The sequence below is a fragment of the Acomys russatus genome, chromosome 1 (assembly GCF_903995435.1).
Source record: "Acomys russatus chromosome 1, mAcoRus1.1, whole genome shotgun sequence".
Lineage (NCBI taxonomy): Eukaryota > Metazoa > Chordata > Mammalia > Rodentia > Muridae > Acomys > Acomys russatus.
Window position 1 is genome coordinate 18,856,049 of NC_067137.1, and position 21,547 is coordinate 18,877,595.

Here is a 21,547-nt window from a genome sequence, read left to right on the forward strand (position 1 = left end):
GCTGCTTCCAAACTCACTTAGACAGCCGAAGGAAAGGAAACAGCCCTAGGTGTTTGCACTCCTCGAGGCAAAGAACCAGAGAGCTTCTGGTGACCTCAGGGTGTGCTGTCCTTGTCAGGGTGGAGCCTCCCTCAGGACTGCTGAAGCCCAGGTAGGGCAGACTCTGGCTCATTAGTTCTGTGGCAAAGTTGGAGCTAATCATATATGTTTCTTTTTATTTGTATTTTCTCAGTAGACTTTTAGCTACACAGCAAGTGCTGTGGGTGGGCTTGGGACTATGGCAAAAATAACACGGGAGAGACTTTCAAAGTTGTAAGCTTTTCCTGGATGCTGGGTTGAGCCCTATGCTGTCTTGTAAGCAGTCCCATTGTCCCTCAGTAATTCATGGGGAGAAACCACACAGAGAAGCCTTGACATGAGGACAAATAATCCAGCTGGTCTCAAGCTATGCTAAGAGTGGAGTACTTGTGTTGGTAGGTGTCTCCTAAGCCCCATGCAGCACCCACTGCACCACCACCTAATTGTAACTGCTGAGAAACCCCAAAGCCCAGCCAAGCCCTCCCTAAATTCCTGTCCCACAGAAGCACACCGGAGACAAGTTTAGGGGAGACTTAAGTGGGTTTGAGCCACTATGTTTTGGGCAGATCCATACCTAGCAGCAGGAGATGCAGGAGACTTAAGCCGAGTACCAGTTACCTCACCATGGCCACGAGCAGAAGAGGCCAATAATCATTAAAGACCAGGCTCAAGAACTTTTGGATTGGTCAAGGGACAGAAACTCCCCAACTTCTTTTGCATCCTACACCAGCAGAGGTGGCAGTCCTCTATCCAAGATTGACAGTGCCTCACCTTAAGATGCTATGGCTGATGCCTGCGCTATTCTATCTATAGGTCATGGCCTCTAGATGTATAAACTCACACATAAAAGGCACTGAAAGATTATAATTTATAGGGCAAAAACCGTGGGATCAAAAAGATCCTAGAGGTGTTAAACCAGAGACAAACGTGGTCATAATTGAAATCAGGCTGAATTGAGATTCCCTAGAAGAGTTTTGATTCACAATGCTAACTCAAACAGCTGGGGACAGTTCTAAGTAATGTGCTCAACTACAGGATGAAACATGGACTCAAATGTGGCCAAGAACTAAGCGAAGCTGAGATACCAGAAATTCCTCATGTAATGTGGAGGACGGAATCCAACACTCAGACCAGAGAGATAATTGATCACGTGCAACCTACTCACCCGCCCCAGCTCTGTCACCCAAAGGACCCAGGGGTTGCTCCCTTATCTTGGCTTTGAGAAACACGGTTCACAGGGGAGAAAAAGCATACTTGAAAAGGGCTATTATAAATGTCCTGTGTAATAGGGGAAAGCTTGTGAGTACTTCACTGTCACAAGCTTCCAGATTCCAATAAAGACGATGAGACCCAAGGTGGCAGACACCTGCCAAGTACACTGGGAGCAAAATGGGCCTGACGACGTGCACAGGCACAGGCAGCCAAAGCCATGTTAGAGCAGTTGGACCAGCATGGATTGTAAGTAGTGGCTGACTAATCCCAACCAACCCAACCAACGCAGACAGGCAGCCAACTAAGGCCAATCTTGATGTATGTAACATTTAAAAAAGTGTAAGTATTTGGGTCTCGACTCTAAGATGTCATCTCACACCAAGTTCCTATCCCTGAATATCGTTAAAGACTCGGCCTCTTAAACACAATAAAGGAGGACAGATACCACTTAGAAAGGACCATGTGATAATGTACCAAGTGCACAGCAAAATTCTTTTCCTATTTAGCTTTAATGAAGGAAACAGCCATTTATTAGGTTATTTGTATCTTGGGACAAAGGCTTCTTTCAAGGTTCATTTTTGGTTAATGCTAATCTTTTGGAACATAAAGAATCTGCAGGAGTCAGTCCGCTCCAGGGTAGGCCTGTAAGTCTACTTCCCTGGCTCCTGCACACAGAGCAAGCTGGCTGTTACTGCAGCACAGAGAGCCGAGCAATGGCCCCTCAGGCTTCCCCCTTCCATGTGGAAGGATAAGCCTGGACAGCACTGCATGTCCACATCCGCCACAGAAAGCCCTGTCTGAAGCGCAAAGGTGCTAAGTGTATAGGGTGCAGTTAACCCACCCAGTTAACCTGAGAACGTGCATAGTTACTGTCCAGGACATGGTCTCTTTTCTGAAGCCCCGGCCCTTGAGAAATGGATAAGGATACAGAAAAGGCTTTCTACCCAAGAGCTACATCCTGTCAGATCAGAGGACAGTGAAGAGTGTCCTATCCTGCCTGAGAGCAACATGAACTTTATGCTTTGGTTGTCTTATCAGCCCACCAGACCTCATCAGTCAGTGGCCTTGGTGATACTCTACTGATAGAACTCAAGAAGCCAAGATAAGAAATCATATCAATGTCAACCAGAAACCAATTAAAAATCACGTGCTTTACACCATGGCTTATTACAAGGAAATGCTCAACTTATAAAAACTGTCTTTATAATTTACCACCAAGGAATTCATCTATTAAGTAAAACAAGAGGTTACAGTTTTAATCTGAAATGTTACACATAAGCTCTTGTTTTTAACACTTGGTCCCCAGCTATCAGCACTAGTTTGGAACCTCTAGCAGTGGGGCCTTTAATGGGAACCCCCAGCTTGATGTGGGCATCATTCTGCTTCCTGCTGGGTCCTTCTGTGCCTGCCACACACTCACATTGCCCTAAGCTCTGCTATGTCTCCACCATCATGGTGGTCTGAGTTACTCTGAAAATACTGAAAGTAGATCTTTCCTCCTTCAATGCCAAGTCATTCAGACACAAGGCTTGTGAAATAAATGCTCAATCTTATTGCTCTAAGCTCTGCTAGAAAAGTAAATGTTTTTAAATTTCCCTTTATCAGAATTTTTCTTTAACTATGTAAGATAATGCACAAAGTATCTGCCAGCAGTTTTCTGTCTTCCAGATAACCAAATTCCCAAGTCAAGGGCTAAGCCAAAGGGCATTGATGTCATGTTAATGTGCTTAACCTAGAAAGGCTTCCTAAAATCCCCTTTGCTTGTTTCCAGGTCAGAATTCCAGATCAGAATTCCCAGCAGAGGGGAACCTGCTGGGGAACTGCAAGGCAGAGTGAACCCATAGCCTTGGCATGCCAGCATGGAAACTCATTAAGACACAGAAGTCTCGGGCAAATACAGTGCCACACAAGACCCAGAGCATCCAGGCGAGCCCAGGTGGCCCTTGCCTTGGGTGTGTGGCTGATCTTTCCAGTTGTGAGGCAGCCCTGCTGATCAACAAAAGCTACTCCAGGCTCGCTGGGAGAATCTCCCACTGAGCTCACAGGGCCACTAGCTACAAAGCTCCCAGAGATTCCCACAAACCTCGTTTAAGCTCCCCTTCATGGTCTCGACTCAATGGCTGCAGTGCCTGGCCTCTCAGATTCCCCCTCAGTGTCTGACTGGCCCACCTGTGTCCACGCCTCACGCAGGCTGCTGGAAGACCTCGTCCCCGATCCTCTGACTCTGACTTCACAGTGTAACTTTCCTAGATCTTCCCATAGTTATACAAGGCCTGGCTCCAGGAAACCCCTTACTCCCAAAAGGATTCCAAGAATTCTACTACTTGCACAAATAAAGCGAGTACAACCTTGCTGACATTTTACCTTATATGTGTATACATATCAACATCGCCTTTACCTTTTGTGGCCTCCCATTAATGACTCACGGGTTAATTTTCAGTCAGTGGTGAGTAAGTGCACTGCCCTCAGTGCCTACCTTAATTCTGAGAAATAGGTATTAACCATGTGAGACAAAGTGAAAACTTAGATTTCTCAATCAAGTGGTTGGTCTCCAACCAAAAGCTACAAACCTAGAAACCAGAACCTCTCTCCAGGCTTAATGTTGTTATTTATTCCATGGGTTAACAACAGCAGCAACAACAACAACAAGTAAGCAAGGAAGGAAGGAACAAAGAAAGGAAGAGAGCAAGAACATAAAGACATCTGAAAATCCACCAGAAAGAGAACCAGCTTTTTAGTGCTCTCAAAGTTACCAGGTACATGCGTGCAATAACACAAAGTACATTCATTCAAAAGAAATGGCCGGATCGTGATGAGGACACGTGGCACTGTAACTTGGCCAGGCCAATTCCCGCTCCAACTCTGTAGTGTTCTTTAAAATCTACAGCCCACAGCAGCAGTAGGAACTGGTCTAGCAGCCACCAGAGAGAGCCCACTGGGTTTGGTTCATATCATCTGCCATCTGAGGAAGGCCTTAAAGCCCACTTGCATTTCATCCAGCTCTGAGCTTGTGCAGGGAAAAGCCCTTGAAAACAGGTAGAGATTACTGATAAATTTCACAGCTGCATGAGGTAGAGAATAACAGAGTGACAACAAAATTGAAGAAAAGATATGACATTAAAAATGATTGATGAGCTGTGTGCAGTGGCACACGCCTGTAATCCCAGCACTCAGGAGGCAGAGGCAGGAGGATCACTGTGAGTTTGAGGCTACCCTGGTCTACAAAGCTAGTCCAGGACAGGACAGGCTACACTGAGAAACCCCTGTCTGGAAAAAAAAAAAAAAAACCACAAAAAAGATTGACATATACCTATATCATCAGTGATGAAGTATAAAGGAACTAAATATTCAAACCAAAGGCAGAAACAGACAAAAAGAATAAAAAATTATTCAACTAAGATGTCATCTATAGGAGACACACTTTAGATCTGAGCATACAAACAGGTTGAAAGTGAAATTGTCAGGGAAGGGATGACCAGTAACCAAGAAAGCCAAGGTAGCTACATTAGGCAGACAAAACAGAGCTCTAGAAAAAACTGTTAATAGGGGAAAATCACTTTTATGATAGAATGTCTACTTCATCAAGTAGAGGTAACAGTTATAAGTGGGTATGCCTACAACACATCCCCAAAGTGCACAGAGCAGGAACTGACAGTTCTGACAAGACACATGGGCCATACATATAGCAATGCTATATGGAGACATCATGCCTAGCTTGCAATAGGACAGAAAACTACACAACAGATGGAAATGGAAGACATGAACAATGCTACAGATGCTCTGACCAGAAAGATTTTTTAAATAGCACTCCAACTGACAAGAGCGAAATACACGTTCTTCTCAAGAATCCCATGCATTCTCCAGGATGTGCTAAATGGTGGCTCATGATACAAGCCCCAGTAAATCAGAAAAGGACTATAGTCATGCAGAGAACGGATTAAGAGACTCACCAACATGCAGAAGTTAAACACACACTCCTGAGCAGCCATGAGTCAGAGAGGAAATTACAGCAAAACTAAAAGCACATTGAGCTGAAGCAAAACAGAGACATTCCAGAACTTACGGGGCATGGCAAAAGTATGCACAGAGGAAAATTTATGGCTCTGGATGCCTATGCTAAAGAAGAAAAAAATGTCAATCAATAACCTCACCTTCCACCATAAGTATCAAAAAGAAGAGCAAGCTAAAGCCAAGGCATGCAGAAATAGCAACGATAAAAGAGGCAGAGGCCAGAAATATACCAGACCAAAAGACGGTTCTGAAGCCTCAAGTCACTAAAATTAGAAATGAGGGGCTGGGGAGATGGTTCAAGCACTTGATATACAAACATGTCGACCAGAGTTCGAATCCCCAGAACCCAAGTAGACAGGCCACTGTAATTTCAATCTTAGCAGTAGAGCCAGTATCCCTGGAGCAAACTGCTACTGTAGTTGGAGAGTCAGGATCCATGGGCTCCCAGTTCAACAGACCCTGCCTCAGAAACCCAGGGGAAAGAAACTTAGCTAGACAGAGGCCTCCACACATAAGACTCACAGCTGTGCACTTGTACTTGCTTAATTACTTACTTATAAATAAACACACACACACACACACACACACACACACACACACACACACACACACACACACACGGCTTTTTTAAAAGGTCAAAAAAAGAGAAATACTGCTGTTAACCATAGAGAAATACCAAAGCCAGCAAGAGATTCTCTGCTCAACAGATAGCCCATATTTAAGGAGGCTCCAAAGCTCAGAGTATCAACTCCTACCCTAACAGTATCTGCTTGATTAAAAACATGACAAAATATATTCTATTTCTGACTACAGTCATAGCATTATAGACTTGAAGATTTGCTAGAGTCCAAGACTCGCTGTTTCCAACCTTTGCAAAGGAGACAAAATAAACACACAAAACAAAGAATCAGCATAAAGCAGGAAAGTGTTCCCACTGAGACATGCTGAAGGGTCAAGGACTTCACCTTGGTAGATTACTTCAACCCCCAACTCCCAGCCACCTTAAGAACCAGGAAGGAACATGGTGGGTGGGATGCCACTTGTCTCTGCCAACCCTGTCACCTGTGGGTGTTCTGCTATCTGCAAGATGGGTGTGGAGGGTCAGCGCTCAGCAGCTTCCTAGAGAACGGGAGTAAGAGCAGAGTGTGGCCATGCCTGGGCTGGGCTGACCTCTTCCCACAAATCAATGCGGTGCATTTTTGTGTTGGATAAGTTAATTCCTCCTCCTTGAGATCTTATACCTCCTCCTCCTCCTGCCACAGACTTCCCTGTCCCTAGGCGGTGCTCAAAGGCAATATATCTCCTGTCTTCAACTAGGCGGACTGCATTCTTGTCTCTCCTCTCCAACATGTCCCAGGGTTATCCTTTCTCCTCTACGTAGCCTCTAAATCTGCATAATTTATTACTTAAGAAAAAGAACTAGCCTGGACCCAGATCCGCCCATCATAATGTTTTTCTTGTAGGTTTCTAGGACCCTCTGGATCCTTCTATTTCCCTATTCTCCCATGCGTCTCTCACCTAGAGTCCCAATAGGATGTCCTCCCCTCTGTCCCACTTTCCTGGTAAGTGAAGACTTTCATGGGACAAGCCCCTTGGGCTAGTGTGCAGATATAAGTGAGTATATATCATTTGATTCTTTCTGCTTTGTGCAGTAAACTTTGAACCCCTACCCAGAGCTAACCAATGTGCAGGACGTTCTCCACAGTTAAGTGGAGAGTGGGGTCTGACTTTCACACAAACTCTGGTGCCCCATATTTGACCACATCCTCTTGATGGGGAGGCCTGGTGGCACTCAGAGGAAGGATAGCAGGTTACCAAGAAGAGACTTGATACCCTATGAGCATATACAGGGGGAGGAGGTCCCCCTCAGTCACAGTCATAGGGGAGGGGAGTAGGGGGAAAATGGGAGGGAGAGAGGAATGGGAGGATACAAGGGATGGGCTAACAATTGAGATGTAATATGAATAAATTAATAAAATATATTTTTAAAAAAGAAAAAGAACTACAAGAAAATATATGCATTGGGGCCCTGTGCACAGGCCCTGCACCATCAGTCTGCAGTATCAAAATGTGACCAACTAGGAGTCTTCAGAGTGGAGAAGCTTCTAGTGAGCTGGTTGCTGCTCTTCCCTGTAAGAAAATCCAAATTAGCGTGGAGGGGTTGAAATCGGTCTCACTGTGTATCCCAGGCTTGCCTCAAACACATAGCTAGCCTGCCTTCGCCTCCTAAATCCTAGCATGACACATAGCTCAGATGCACATTTATAAAGACAGAGGAAAACTTGTCACTAAAATGTCTATTAAAACTGTATTACAAGATATGCAAAGGAAACTTACTCATCTACTTTGTTTTCACAATCTCACACAATTGCTTTTCTTAATATCGAATGTGAATCTCCGCACACACTTAGAGCTCAGACTTCAGCAGAAGCTACAATTACAGTTAAGATAACACAGGGACCTGCACTGCTTAGCCCCAAGGCTGTAAAATGACCGACCCTCCCTAGGGGAGGAGTGCAGTGCGCCTCACCAGCCAGTTAGTACATCATGTAGGACTTGGACCCAGTATTCATTTGGTTGTTTGGTTTTCGTTTGGCTCTTAGTTTGGGGTTGTTTTGGTTGTTTGGTTGGTTGTTTTTCATCTTTTGGATCTCTAAGAGAAGCCAAGAAATTTGAACTTTTTAAAGGATGAAAATTTTTAAACATACTGTGAAAGACAGACAAAATGCCCTGCTGGCCTACATCTACCCACAAACTGTCAACGTTCAACTTCAAACTCAGAGCATAAACTCCTAGGACTTTGTGGGACCCAATCCCACCATTCCCTGTGCAGGTCAGGTAGGACTGTCAGAGAGGAGGAGCAGTCACTCACATCTATAACAATATGTTGTTCTACGTTGTGAAACGGAAATCCGAGAGTGGAGGGAGAGAGATCCCACCCTCCTGCTCCAATCCTAGACAGCACTCAGTCAGGCCTAGAGTTGAGGGTAAGCAGCAAGGTGCAGGTCATGTTCACTCTCCAGTGGGGGGCGGGGCTCCAGGGTTTACTCTTTGTACTTTAGTCAGAAGAAATTCTCAAACTGCTCTTCCTGGCTCTGAGTTGTATTGATCATTGTGGATTAGTGGAAGGAATTAAAATTTAATGTGTGGTAAGAGCAGCCCTCATCTGGTCAGCAGACAAGAAAAGGGAGCTGGCAGACAAACAACTGTGGGAAGTCCTCCCATCAAAAAAAATGGCAGGCGGAGACAAGTGTGGACGCGATGGTTCTGCACAGAAAGGGTACCCTGAGGACGACTGAGACAACAGACAGTCCTAGCAACCAAGCCAGCTCACTCCAAGTGGGTGGAGAGAGACAGGCCCAGAGCTTAAGAGGTGCTGCTAGAGAGCTAGAGAGGTGGCTCAGGCAGGACCATTTGCTCTTGCTCACAACTGCCTGTACCTCTGGGGTCTCCATGCACATCCATGTGAGCACACATATGAACACAACACACACACGAGCATAATGTTTTAACTACTAAAAAAATAAAATTAAAAAATCTGGCCTTGGCAATAGGCTTGAGTTACAAAGAGCCATGCGCGTGTCTAGGTCTAACAGTGCCATGTGCAGGGACTCACAATGGGTCACTAACTCCAGGCTTCTCCCCGGAAGTAGAGAACAAACAGTGCCATGTGCAGGGACTCACAATGGGTCACTAACTCCAGACTTCTCCCCAGAAGTAGAGAACAAACGTAGGCTGATTTCACCACAGAGAGGTTAGCTCTCAGAGACCCTGCCCTGCCCAGACACTACAGCCCTGACACAGGAGGCAGGATGCCTAGGATAGCTTCTCCTCTTCCCAAGGACAGTCCTACTGGCAGGACAGCTTCCTCCTGGTACAGAGTCATGTCCCAAGAGGAATAACCAAGAGGTGCAAAGCGCAAAGGCCCCATGCCCAGCTGGGCCTGTGTAGTGTTTCTGAGGCACATGCTCAGAGCTTGCTTCTTGCATTTATGTGTGACAACACCAGGCTCTGGCTAGATTTCTCAAGGCATACTTGCCAATCCAAACACTCCAAGGCCAAGGCCAAGATAAAACAGAGTAATTTAAAACAGACTCATTATCTGATTAGCTGGGCACCTCTTATTTGCATTACCCAGCTGGGGAGCATTTTCAATTATTGTGCCTATGCAGAGTTTACCTTAAAAATCTAATCTCTAATTTTTAGGGGAGTAACAATAACCATGAAGGCAGGAGGTGTGGCAAAGGTCAGGCTTTAAGGGGAATGATGTCAGCTCTTGGAAGACAGAAGCTGTCACTTACCAATGTTAACCAGTGAAATGACAAAAGTGGTTCATACTTTGCAGTTTCTCATGAGCAACATGTAAGGACTACGAACTAAACACATAAAGAATAAGCCATGACAAGCGCTTAGGAAGTGCATTATCAAACAACAAACTATGGTGTCCTTGTAGTTACTGTGTGAAAATCGGAATTCCTAAAGGTCCTCATTTCTATTTCTCAAGTTAAAATGGAAGTGCAGACAGGAGTCTCACTACTGAGAACAAACTAGGACGGTAGCAGGAGTTCTGCCATATGGTCATCGTCTGTAAGGACGGTTCTACTGGCGTATTTTCACTTGGGCCTATGGTGCCTGGGGACACAGCTCTAAGTAACACAGACAGATAGAAGAGCCCAGGGAAATGAGCCAGCTAATGCGGTATCAGAGCAGTCCTGGATGCTGAGGAGCTGACAGCAGCAGCATAGATCCGGAGAGCAGGCAGAGTCCAGACACTCTGTAAACATCAGAAGGAGACCCAAAGAATAAGCCAGAGTCAGCTAAGGATGACAAGCATTCTTGACACAAGGGCACGAGCATGCACCGGCCTTGAACTGCGGCCATGCCACCAAGCCAGGGAACTAGAGGAGCTTCAGGTTCCTGGAGCCCTGGGAGGACATGGACAAGAGACTGCGAGGGAGGAGGCCATGAAGGACAAAGCCTCTGCCACCACTCACTGCTCATCCTGGAGACAAAAGGGGGCTTACTGACGAGTGGACTGCCGTGGTCAGGTATTGCCTTGGGAAGACTGCTCTGGCAAAGAACACACAAGAAACTCACAAGTCACAGAAAGGAAGTACTCTTATCTTGGAAAACAACAAACAACAACAACAATCCCTAAACTGATTACTAGAAACACTCAGCTGTTTTCAAAGTAACACAGCTACTTGCAACTTAAAAAAAAAAATGCTAAGAATCCATGGTTACAGTTACTTGAAAACATAGCATGATCAAGACACAGCTATGCGATCCCCGGCAAACCTGGCTCTCTATAAAAAAAATGAGAACCCTTAATCCTCCCCACACTCTTCCCTTCTGTCCTCACCTCCACTCAGCTGATGCCAGCTCCGCCTTTGTTGCTTATTTAGAGACCAAACTAGGTTTGCTCAACAAAATGAGATTTTGCCATCAACTAGAGGAAACTCTGATAAGTGAGCCAAATAACTGAAGAATTAATGTTAACATTTGAGAACTAGCTCTGGTTCTAGGGTCAACCAAATTTAATCTCAGATGTTTTGCCAATGGCCATTAAATAGCAAGAATGTCTGCGGGCAGTACTCTAAACTAGAAAGTCTAAGTGCCTACCGGGTAAGGTGCAAACATGGTCATCGTAACAATCATTAGACTCGGGGATATCTCTAAATTAGCCATTTAAAAATCAGGCATAAAATGCAAGAATTACATTTCAAGCATCTGGTGAAATCAAAAAGTGGTGAAAACCACTGGCACATGGCCAAACACCAGAAGCTCAGCTGTTCCAGAAATAAAACATTCTTTTTCTTTTTTTCTTTTTTCTTTTTCTCTTTTTTTCTAAAAAACTCCTACTTCAGTGCGGGAGACATGGATGGCACAGTGGCTAAGAACACTGGCTCCTCTTCCAGAAAACTTGGGTTTGATTCCCAGCACGCACACAGGGCTTACAGATGTCTCTAACTCCAAGTCCAGGGATCTGAAGCCCTCTTCTGGTCTCTATAGACTCTGGATATGTACATGATACACAGACACACATGCAGGCAAAACATCCATTCATATAAATATAATAATTTTTAACAAATCTACCAATTAAAAAGTGACCATATTTCTTGTAGCCACTCTTTATCTGTTAACCAGTGGAAAAGACTTTTACAGTAGAAAGGATGAGATAGGAGCTACACAGGACTGGAAACTAAGCTCCTGATTCTTCCATTAGTCTTTCTTTAAGCAAAGATGCTTAAAATATTTAAGGTTTTGGAAAAACAGTTCTATATTTCATCAAATTTGAGGTGTTACCAATAATAAAACTAATTTTTAATGAAAGAAGAAAATCTTGGGGTTGGAGAGATGGCTCAGAGGTTAAGAGCACTGACTGCTCTCCTGAAGGTCCCAAGTTCAATTCCCAGCAACCACATTGTGGCTCACAACCATCATGAGATCTGCTACCCTCTTCTGGAGTGCAGGCAGAAAACTGTACACATAATAAATAAATAAATCTCAAAAAAAGAAAAGAGAAAGAAAGAAAAAGAAAATGTTTTAATTTCCCCCCTAATCTATTCAGTAAAGTTGATAATTCTTTCTGCCCTCGCACATTGTTGAACATTTCCTATGGCACTCTCTCTTTATATAGCTTAGAACAAAACAAAGCTTCATTAGCTTCTGGTTTTCTGTTTTGCTTTGTTTTGTTGAAACATGCTCTTACTATGTGGGCCAAGCTGGCCTCAGACTCACAGAGAACCACTTTCCTCTGCCTTCCAAGTGGTGGGATTAAAGGTGTGCACCTGGCCTGCATCTGCTTTTAAAGTATCTTCCCTTTTTAGCTCTCACAAAACACTTGGCTGTAACTTTTATAGAAATGTTAGTGAAATTATGACTATTTCACCAATAGCAAATGTTCATTTCACAAATTCCAAATTCATCCCTTTGTTCTGGCTATGTCTTTTGTTTTGGTTGGGTTCTGACTCAACGGCTTTTTGTTTCAATGCCAAATCATACTGAGAACTTCTTTCCACTTTAAATAGCAATTAAATCCAACAAATGATGTGAGAGTAAACACCAACTTAAAGATTTCACTCTGTTGTGTGAACTATTTACTCATGTAAAGTGCAATCAGAGTCAACAAACAGGGGCTGCAGACCCAACTTAGCTGCTCCTACAGAGGACCTCAGCTCAGTTCCCAGCAGCCACAAAACAACTCACAAGCATTTATAACTCCAGTTCCAGACAGCCTGACACCCTCTTCTGGCCTCTGTGGGCACCAAGCACACACACAGTGCACATACATATATATAGGCAAGACACTCATACACATAAAATAAAAATAGTTTTAATTAACATATGATTTCAATGTGTTCAGTTTTACAGCAACTCACAATGTAGAGCACAAGTCTTAAAATATGGTTCATGTACGAGCAGAAACAACAGATTAATAACAGATGCAAATATTACAACATTTTCTTTCTTAACTCAATTTAACAGTGGAATTAAATATGCGTCACACACTTAGCAATGCTCCACCTCAGCAGGGGTCACACCAACTTTCCTGCACAGACTCAGCCTTCTAGATAAGCTCCCTCGTGTCCACAGCCTCTCATCATCAGGTACCCCAAAGAAAATTAAAATAAACTCATATTGTACTTCAATAGGAAAACAGATCAAAATGGGCAGTGCCTTCAAAGTTTGTATTACTTTCTTAAATGCCAAATATCATATCAACCCCAGGCTTCTTTTTTCTTGTATGAACACAGAAAATAAGCTGTCCAACATAAAGCCAAGAAAATACTAAATGTCTTAAGTGAAACAAGGAATGTAAGAAAATACTGTCAGAAGTGACTTTGTAAAGAGTGAGGGAGACATGCGGAGGGAAGAAGGTTCCAACGACACAGACGCGGCTGTCACTTAGTGACTGTCACCTACCTTCCCGTGCTGCCCAGCCCTTTCGTAACAGACGACCACATCTTCCCACATCTCCAGCTTCTCGAATATCTGAAGGGCAGAAGTGGTGCACCCCAACTCAAACAGCAGACCTGCGAGCTGGCGCTGGGAAAACAAAGGCAAGCCATGAGCACCCCCTGCTCTGAAGCAAGCCCCACTTTAATTCGCAGCATCTCCAACCTGCCTTTTAAAGGCTGCATACTGTAATGCATATATCATTTATGGAATTCCTCTATGTAGGGATTTGTGAGAACCATACTTACTTCAGGAAGCTTTTTTACAGATGATGAAGTGCTACAAACAAAACAGGAATTGATCAAAATACTCAATGCATCTAATTTTTAAGAACTCGGAAATCAAAAAGCCAAATTAATTCCTTCTTATTGAAAGATTCCTTCCATGTGAATCTCTGATTTATAAAAGTCATATCCAATAAATCAGTGTTAAAAGCTCCAAGGAAGCAGTGCAGACACCATAAAATCTCTGCACTTAGTCCTCAGGAATTTACACATGAGGGCATCTCTGGCTGTCTCAATCAGTCTTACTTATTTTAGACACTCTCTAGTAAGCCACAGTAATTCCACAGTCCTGGAAGACCAAAATGAGCAAAGCAGATTAGGGCCAGTAAAAAATACATTCAACAAGAAATAGCTTTTTTTTTTAAATGTTCATGTATGTATATCTGTGTAAGGGTGTCAGAAGCCCTGGAACTGAAGTTACAGGCAGGTGTTAAGCTGGGTGCTAGGCATTGAACCTGGGTCCTTTGGAAGAGCAAGCAGTGCTCTAAACCTCTGAGCCATCTCTCCAGCCCCCAGATAAACTATGTTGTAGGTGGCCCGTCCTATAGGCATGGAAAACATAGTAGGCTTATCTATTAACGGCGATGATGTTGTTGAATTAGGTCTGGTTTGATATCAGTGAGCACTGTGTTGCTTCTCTTTCGAAGAAATCTTTACCACTCTTTGAAAATTCAGTTCACATAAGAATTAAAAGGCTAGTGGAAGCTAGGCATGTGGCATGTGCCTTTAATCTCAATACTGGGAGGCAAAACTAGGTGGATCTCCATGTGCTGGAGGCCAACCTGGTCTACATAGTGAGTTCCTAGGCTAGCCAGTGATGTATACTGAGACTCTTGTACCAAAAAGAAAAGGGGACAGGACTTACTGATATTTCTATGTATCACAAAACATAGGGGAATTTGGCAATTTCAGAGCATCAGATATAGGGTATAGAAACAGCGACACAATCTGCTGCTCATGCAGGAAGTACTTCGATATTTTTTAATTAAAAGTGAAGAAAATTGCCCAGGATGATACAGCTGGCCAGTGGTAAAGATTTTTCTTACAATAAATTGCTTTTGGCACTTAGCTTTCAGATACTACATGAAGATATGGCTAGTCACTGTGTTGAAAGGAAAAGGGCAATTCAATAATTTGATGAAAATTATCTGCATTTTATCAAACTGCCTAAGGATTCTAAAGCCACAGCTTCTTAAGGAGACAACCAATCATCTGAACTCTTATCTGGATGGTATTTAGGTTTCATAATGGTCTGTTGAGAAACAGAAACAGCTACACAGCTGGAGAGAGGGCTCAGACTCACAACCAAAGGACAGAAGCTCACACTCACAGACATGGTATCTCATAACAACAGCTCAGAATCAATTGCTAACCAGCCAGCACATAGGACAAGGCACTTTGCAAACTCCACAGGCTGGGGCTGTGTGCACCCAAGCATCTGGCCGCTCTCCCCTCCTGGATGAGGAAGCTGCTCCTGAGAGTTACAGCAGAATTCTCTACTGTGTTCCCTTCCAAGTGCAACAAATGAGCCTAGCTTCTAACCCCTCTGAGGACTCTCACAATGGGGCCCCTGGGCCACTGAGCAGTGGGCAACTTTTCTAAGTCTCCGCCTTTGTGTATAATACACACGTGGAAGAGCAGGAAGCTGATTAAAACACCAAGTCACTAAATCATTAGAACCCTCTCGCTAACACCGTTTAATCTGTGTGCCACAGTGCCTCCTCTATAAAATCGGGGACATTTTATAAAATGAGTGTGATAAAATAAGGAACTGTGGAAATTGTAGTCCTCATCCTGCTAAGAGCTGTTAATCCAGCACTTAGACGGCAGAGGCAGGCAGAGCTCTGCAAGCTTCAGGCTTGCCAGGACTACGTAGTAAGACTCAGTCTCAAATGGGGGTGGGGGTGTAAAATAAAATTAACTATACCAAATATCAAGACCCTGGGAGCTAGTGCATATGCAAAGTTCACTGCACTGGCTCAATTTTCTTGCCCATAAAGTTAAGAAACAACTAGGGCGAATATGTCTATAATCCAGGAGAAGCATGGGCCAAAAGGCAGCACACTGGCTCGGTGTGGCTAGGAGCTCCCCATGTCACCCTGGCATCTTGGAAAGAAAAGAACAGTCAGGTATAAACTCAAAATACAATGTGCCAGTGAATGCTTCCTTTTTTATTTTTTGTAATCGATATCATTAAAAGGGTTAAAGGTTTGTTTGTTTGTTTGTTTGTTTGTTTATTGAAAGCTCTTAAAGAGATTGAAATATAAAGTGTTAGGTTCCAAGAGATGGCTCAGCAGTTAAGAACACTTCCTTCTCTTCTAAGACCAGAGTTCAGTTCCTTGAGTCAACAGCTCACAACCACCTGCAACTTCAGCTCTAAGGCACTCTACTCTCATTTGTCCTCCATCATCACCCGCACACACATAGCATGTGTATGTGCACACACACAGTCACACATACACACACACTCACAAACTTAAAATCATACACTCACACACACACTCACACACTCACTCACATATACACACTCACCGACAGACACACACACTCACAAACTTAAAATCATACACTCACACACACACTCACACACTCACTCACATATACACACTCACCGACAGACACACACACTCACAAACTTAAAATCATACACTCACACACATATACACATACACCCACACTCACTCCTTCATACATAATAAAAACTGAGTCAAACTTTTAAAAGTGAATATAAAATGTCCTTTTGAAAATGAAAGCAAGCAGGCAAGTCTCCTAAGAAGCCAAAGCCGTTCCTTCCTTAACTAAGGCACACCCGCTCTCTCCGTAACGCACGCTCTCCTCTTTCCGTTCTCTTTCTCCCTCTTGATACGTACACTTAACTTGTATTGAAACCTTTTCTTAATGAACTCCAACTCGTGAAAAGGAAAACAAAAACATTTATGATTCTCCTATCTTAATTGTTTGGATTCTATCTACTACCAATTTAAAACCATTCTAAATGTTTTAAAATCTACTACTACTTTAATCAAAACAGCAATTTGAAACAATTGGCAATACATAATTGCCTTTATTAATTTCACTTAATAAAATGCTTAAAAATTTTTTAAAAATACATGTAAGTCATCCCTTTCTAACATATTTTCTTTTCTAATTTAGAATATTTTTCATATCAAAGACAAGCAAAGGTACCTGAATAGCCCAGTGAGGGGGCACTCGACAACAATAGAAAATCTTCAGACGTTCCAGGACAGATGTAGTTTTATCTTCAAATTGGTCTACAAGAGCCTAAAGAATACATGTAATAAACACAATCTGTATGCATAATAATTTTAATATAAACAAATTCCTGTTATAAACATTATTTAGATGCACATATAAATAACAAAGAATTCAACTCATTTTGTCAAGATTAGAGGAGATGCATGAGGTTTCTTGTGAGATTAAGCATTTCAAAAACTTGAAGTTTAATCAATACTTCTATAAATATGCACACCAGAAAAAACTTTTAATTACAATTTCCTATAATAAATCTCTCAAAGAACAAGCGTTATTAGTAGAATATTTCATTTTCTCTAAGAAAATTGTTCTTTATTGTATTTATCTCCAACATAATTCCAGTTTTGACAATGTCACTCTCTAACGTCAATGAGAGAATAACTATATGGAGAACCTGGGATTCTTTTTCTCAGGGATTAAGTAATGAGAAAAGGCAGGTCTCTCCAATTACAAACAAGTACCCTCATTCTTCAGCAAAAAGGATGTAAGGGCGAACATCCATTCAACAAGACTACCTGTGAGGTGCAGTGGGTGGCTGCAAGCTTTGTAACTCAAGAATCCCTACGATGTGCTGAGATTCCAAACCTGGGAATCAAAACCAGCTCCCACAGACCACTGCAAGCAACAGATGAGATGACCAAGACGGCTCTCTGCAAACAGGAACCCAGGCCAACTGCAGAGTCAAAAGCTGGCACTGAGCAGTAATCAAGCAGCTTGTCATCAAAAAGTTCACATACAAAATGTCAACTTGAATATAAGCACAGTGTGGCACCCTAGGCAAGCACATGGACAGCAGCCCCATTACCACAGTCAGCGTCCCACCTCCTCATTTGCCATTCTGTCCATACTACAGCTTTTTCTAGTATCAGACTTTTTTTTGGAGGGGGGGGGCGGCCGTTGCTTCAAGACAGGGATCCTCTGTGTAGCCTTGGCTATCTTGGACCAGGCTGGCCTCGAACTCATGTCGATCTGCATGCCTCTGCCTCAAGTTCTGGGACTAAAAGCATGCACCACCACATGTCTTTCTTAATTTTCTGATTCTAACACACAAAGCTGTTAAGTAGGATGAGGTCTTTCCTGCATATGAGGATGGCACAGCGCTGTGTGACAACACTCTCACACACCGGGATATGGAAGGGTTGTGCAATACTTTTGTCTTCTTTCAAGTTGTTTCAATTTCTTACAAAACGTAATTTAAAAATTGAAACTAAATTTAAGAATTAAGATTAGACTTCCTCAGGGGGGGGGAAAAAAAGATAAGGACAGGAACCTAAAACATCCTCACAGAACTCTGCCATGGTTTGATGTGAAATGTCCCCAAAGGCTCAAGCACTTGTACACTTGGTCCCCGGCTGTGGAGTTGATATTGGGAAGTTGCAGAACTTTTGAGCCAAGAGCAGTAGGTGACCAAGAGTGACTAATTTTGAAGGGTACACCTGCCTTTAATTCTGATCTAGATCTTTCTGCTTCTTGGTTGGCCAGTGTGAATAGCCATGCTCCTACCAACAAGATTGAACTGTTTTTACCACACTGCCTCTGCTATGATGAACTAAAACCTCCCAAAACCCTGAGACAAAATAAGTCCCTTTAGCAGCTTTTATCGAATATTTAATTAGAGATGAGAACAGCAAGTACATCAGAGCCAAACACCTCCTAAGTAGCACACAGCTCCAAAATTGTGGCTCGCTGCCTTCCCTGGCTAGGGAGACCTCCACTCGCTAGCTCAGTTTCACAGGATGAATTCATATGTCAGAACACACTCAGTAGTACACATTACTTCTTGGACAGCTCACGATTCTATTCAGTCAACGTCAGTCAGAACAAATTGAGACATAACCACACTCTTCAACTATCTTGGACATGGCTTCCTGGCCTCGCTTCACAGAAACCTAATAGGAAAAGGTTGCATGCCTCTGCCCAGGCTGTTTCACTGAGGGAGGCAGGGCAAAGAACAGCAACTTCTGCCTGAAGACATATGGTCTTCACAGAATACCCCAAACTTCCTTCATGTCAAAAGAAAGACTTTTTTAAATCCACCATACCACTTTTTCAAAAAAAAAAAAAAAAAAAAAATACCTTTTACTTAATAGCCTAAAATTTAAAAGTAACATCATACAATTTACCAAGTCTTTGTTCTGTGTAAAATTTTATTTTCAAACAAAATCCATGTTGATTGATGATATGATGAGGTAACACTGGGTACTCAGTAAGTAGTTTGTGGTTTGTCAATAACCAACTTTTTGTGTATTTCAGATACTTCTGGATGACCCGCAGGTATCTGTGTCCTGATATACTCAGGTGCTCTCTTAAACAGCAAAGACCACTGGATAGAACAGTCAACAGGCATCGCACTATCTAGCACAGTGGTTCTGAACCTTCCTGATGCTGCGACCCTTTAATACAGTTCCTCATGCCCTGGTGACCACAACCATAAAATTATTTCATCGCTATTTCATAACTGTGCATAACATAATCATAATGTAAATATCTGATCTGCAAGATATCTGACATGCAACCCCTGTGGGGTGGCAACCCACAAGCTGGGAACCACTGGTGTAAGCTCCCTACCGGAGCCGAATGGCTCCACATGTAATAAAGATTCATTTAACATCTGCCTACTTCTCTCTCCTACACAGAACACACTTCTTGCTATCTTAAGCATGACAATCACCTAAGGAAAGTTTAGCCACCAATAAAACTAAGAGCATTAAACTCACAGACAAAAAAAAAAAAAACAGTGGTAGCACATCGCGAGTCCCTCCATTGAGTTCAATGTACAAGTTTATTTCTTAATTTACTAATGCACCCTAACAAAATCCTGCCGTGGTTTGATGTGAAATGTCTCCCATAGGCTCATGTGTTTGAACACTTGGTCTCTGGCTAGAGTATTACACGGGGGGAGCCAAGGGCCCTGGCTGGCAGCAGTGGGCTGCTAGATTTTCCAGAGCAAGTTAATTTTTAGTAAGTTTTGAAATAATTCTACAATATTCAAATAGACTGGGATCCTCACAGGTCCAGTCAATAGGAAAAGCAGGGCTGACACTACAATGACCTAAGATCTCTTCCAGGTCTACCCACAAAGAAAGGATCATTTAACCACAGTGGCAATCATTCATAAAAGGATTTTAAAAATAATTCTTGTACCTTCAGCAAATCTATAAGAATAGCCTTCTCAAGAAAGCTTTGGTGGTTTTGTTCTTGTTTTAAATTTTTCTTAATTTTCGTAGCTTTATTTATTTGTGTTTGGCAAGAGTACTTTGCCCTTCCTGTATACCATTTGTACGCCTCATGCCTGCAGAACTCAGAAGGCATGGGATCTCCAGAAGCGGGCTTATGGATGGCTGTGACCCACCAAGTGGTTGAAGGAATCAAACCCAGGTCCTCTGCAAGAACAAGTGCTCTTAACCACTGAGCACATCTCCAGCCCCTGAGAGATTAGTTTTCTTTCAGACATTTAAGATAAGTTGGTTGTTAGTACCAGTCACTAACCAAGAGAATCATGTCTATTCACTGGGAGCAAAGCTAGGTGCCCAAAAGCATGGTCTCTCCCAACATTGGTAACCTGGCCATCTCAAACTTGCCGAAATCCTGCCTCAGCCTTCCCCAGTGCTGGGCCTTAGATACAGACCACTGCACCTGGCTTGTTTTCAAGTTTAATACTTCCTCTTAAGGGCAGTTCTGCTAAACTCCCTGTAAAAGTAAAGTAAGTGTGTATCTGGAGTTCTAACACACCCCCCCGCTATAACAACAATGCCCACAGTCTCACAGGACAGAGGGCACAGAAGAATAAAACTGCAGAATTAAAGATGTATCTCTTCCTTTTGGTGCTGTTTTCAGCAAGAATTTCCCAGAAAAACCTACAGAAGGGCAAGACTAAAATTGACGGTTAGTGCAGAGAATGATTTAGTATGTAAGACAACTCTGCACATGGTCTGGTGTGATTTGGACTCCGTGTGCTTGCAGCTGAAGTATAGGCATGCATCTTCAAAGGAGCACAGCTGGCCCCAAAGGCCGTCCTACCCTTTCACTGAAAGCGATTCATTCTCACTAGAAGGATATCAAAGTGCCTGGACTCTCTGAAGAACCCAACAGAGACTAGCTCATAATCCAAACGGTCTGACTGATTGCGTGCTGGATCACCTTTGATTTGATACTTTGTACATTTCTTTGTGTGCAGGATAGAACTTATTCTAGAAATTTAAAAATACGTACTTAACCATATATATCAAAAGTTGAGTGAAACAGCTTGTGTTTGTTTGGATTTTTGTTTGTTTGTTTGTTTTGCTGGTTTGTTTGTTTGTTTGTTGGACAGGAGCCTGAAGTCAACAGCAATTTAAAAACAAAGCTATCAAGTAGACTGCCACTTCCGGCTCTCAAAGATAATAAAATTCCCCATGGGAAGGAGAAATAGAAATCGAATCTATTAAGTTCCAAAAACCAGTATTGCATAATAATTAGCAAAATGGCACCAGTGAGAAATAAAAAGCCAAGTCAAAGTCCCAGGGTTGTGGGGCAGATGAGTGACTTTACAGCTTCTTCTAAGCCCTAGCTCATCTCTACAGTGTGAACCGTATCTGACCATTCCTTACTAAACTCAACTCCCTCACACAGACATCAGGATCTGCCAGTCGTAGCATGTCTGATGGGAGCTGTGAGGGCGAGAGCTCCTGTCTGTGCTTCCACAGTGAAGATAAACCAGCAGAGGCACCCTTGAGGAAGCCGGGTGACCA

General features: G+C 43.0%; 1 protein-coding gene across 1 annotated transcript in view; it reads right to left on the minus strand.

The window, feature by feature from the left end:
- Ttc27 (tetratricopeptide repeat domain 27) overlaps window positions 1-21,547 on the minus strand; it is a 134,706-nt gene that overhangs the window by 49,193 nt on the left and 63,966 nt on the right. The window contains exons 11-12 of the mRNA XM_051168623.1: window positions 16,731-16,826; window positions 13,228-13,350 (exon numbers count right to left, since the gene is read on the minus strand). Of these exons, the coding sequence (XP_051024580.1) occupies window positions 13,228-13,350; window positions 16,731-16,826 (219 nt within the window). The remainder of the gene's footprint in view (window positions 1-13,227; window positions 13,351-16,730; window positions 16,827-21,547) is intronic.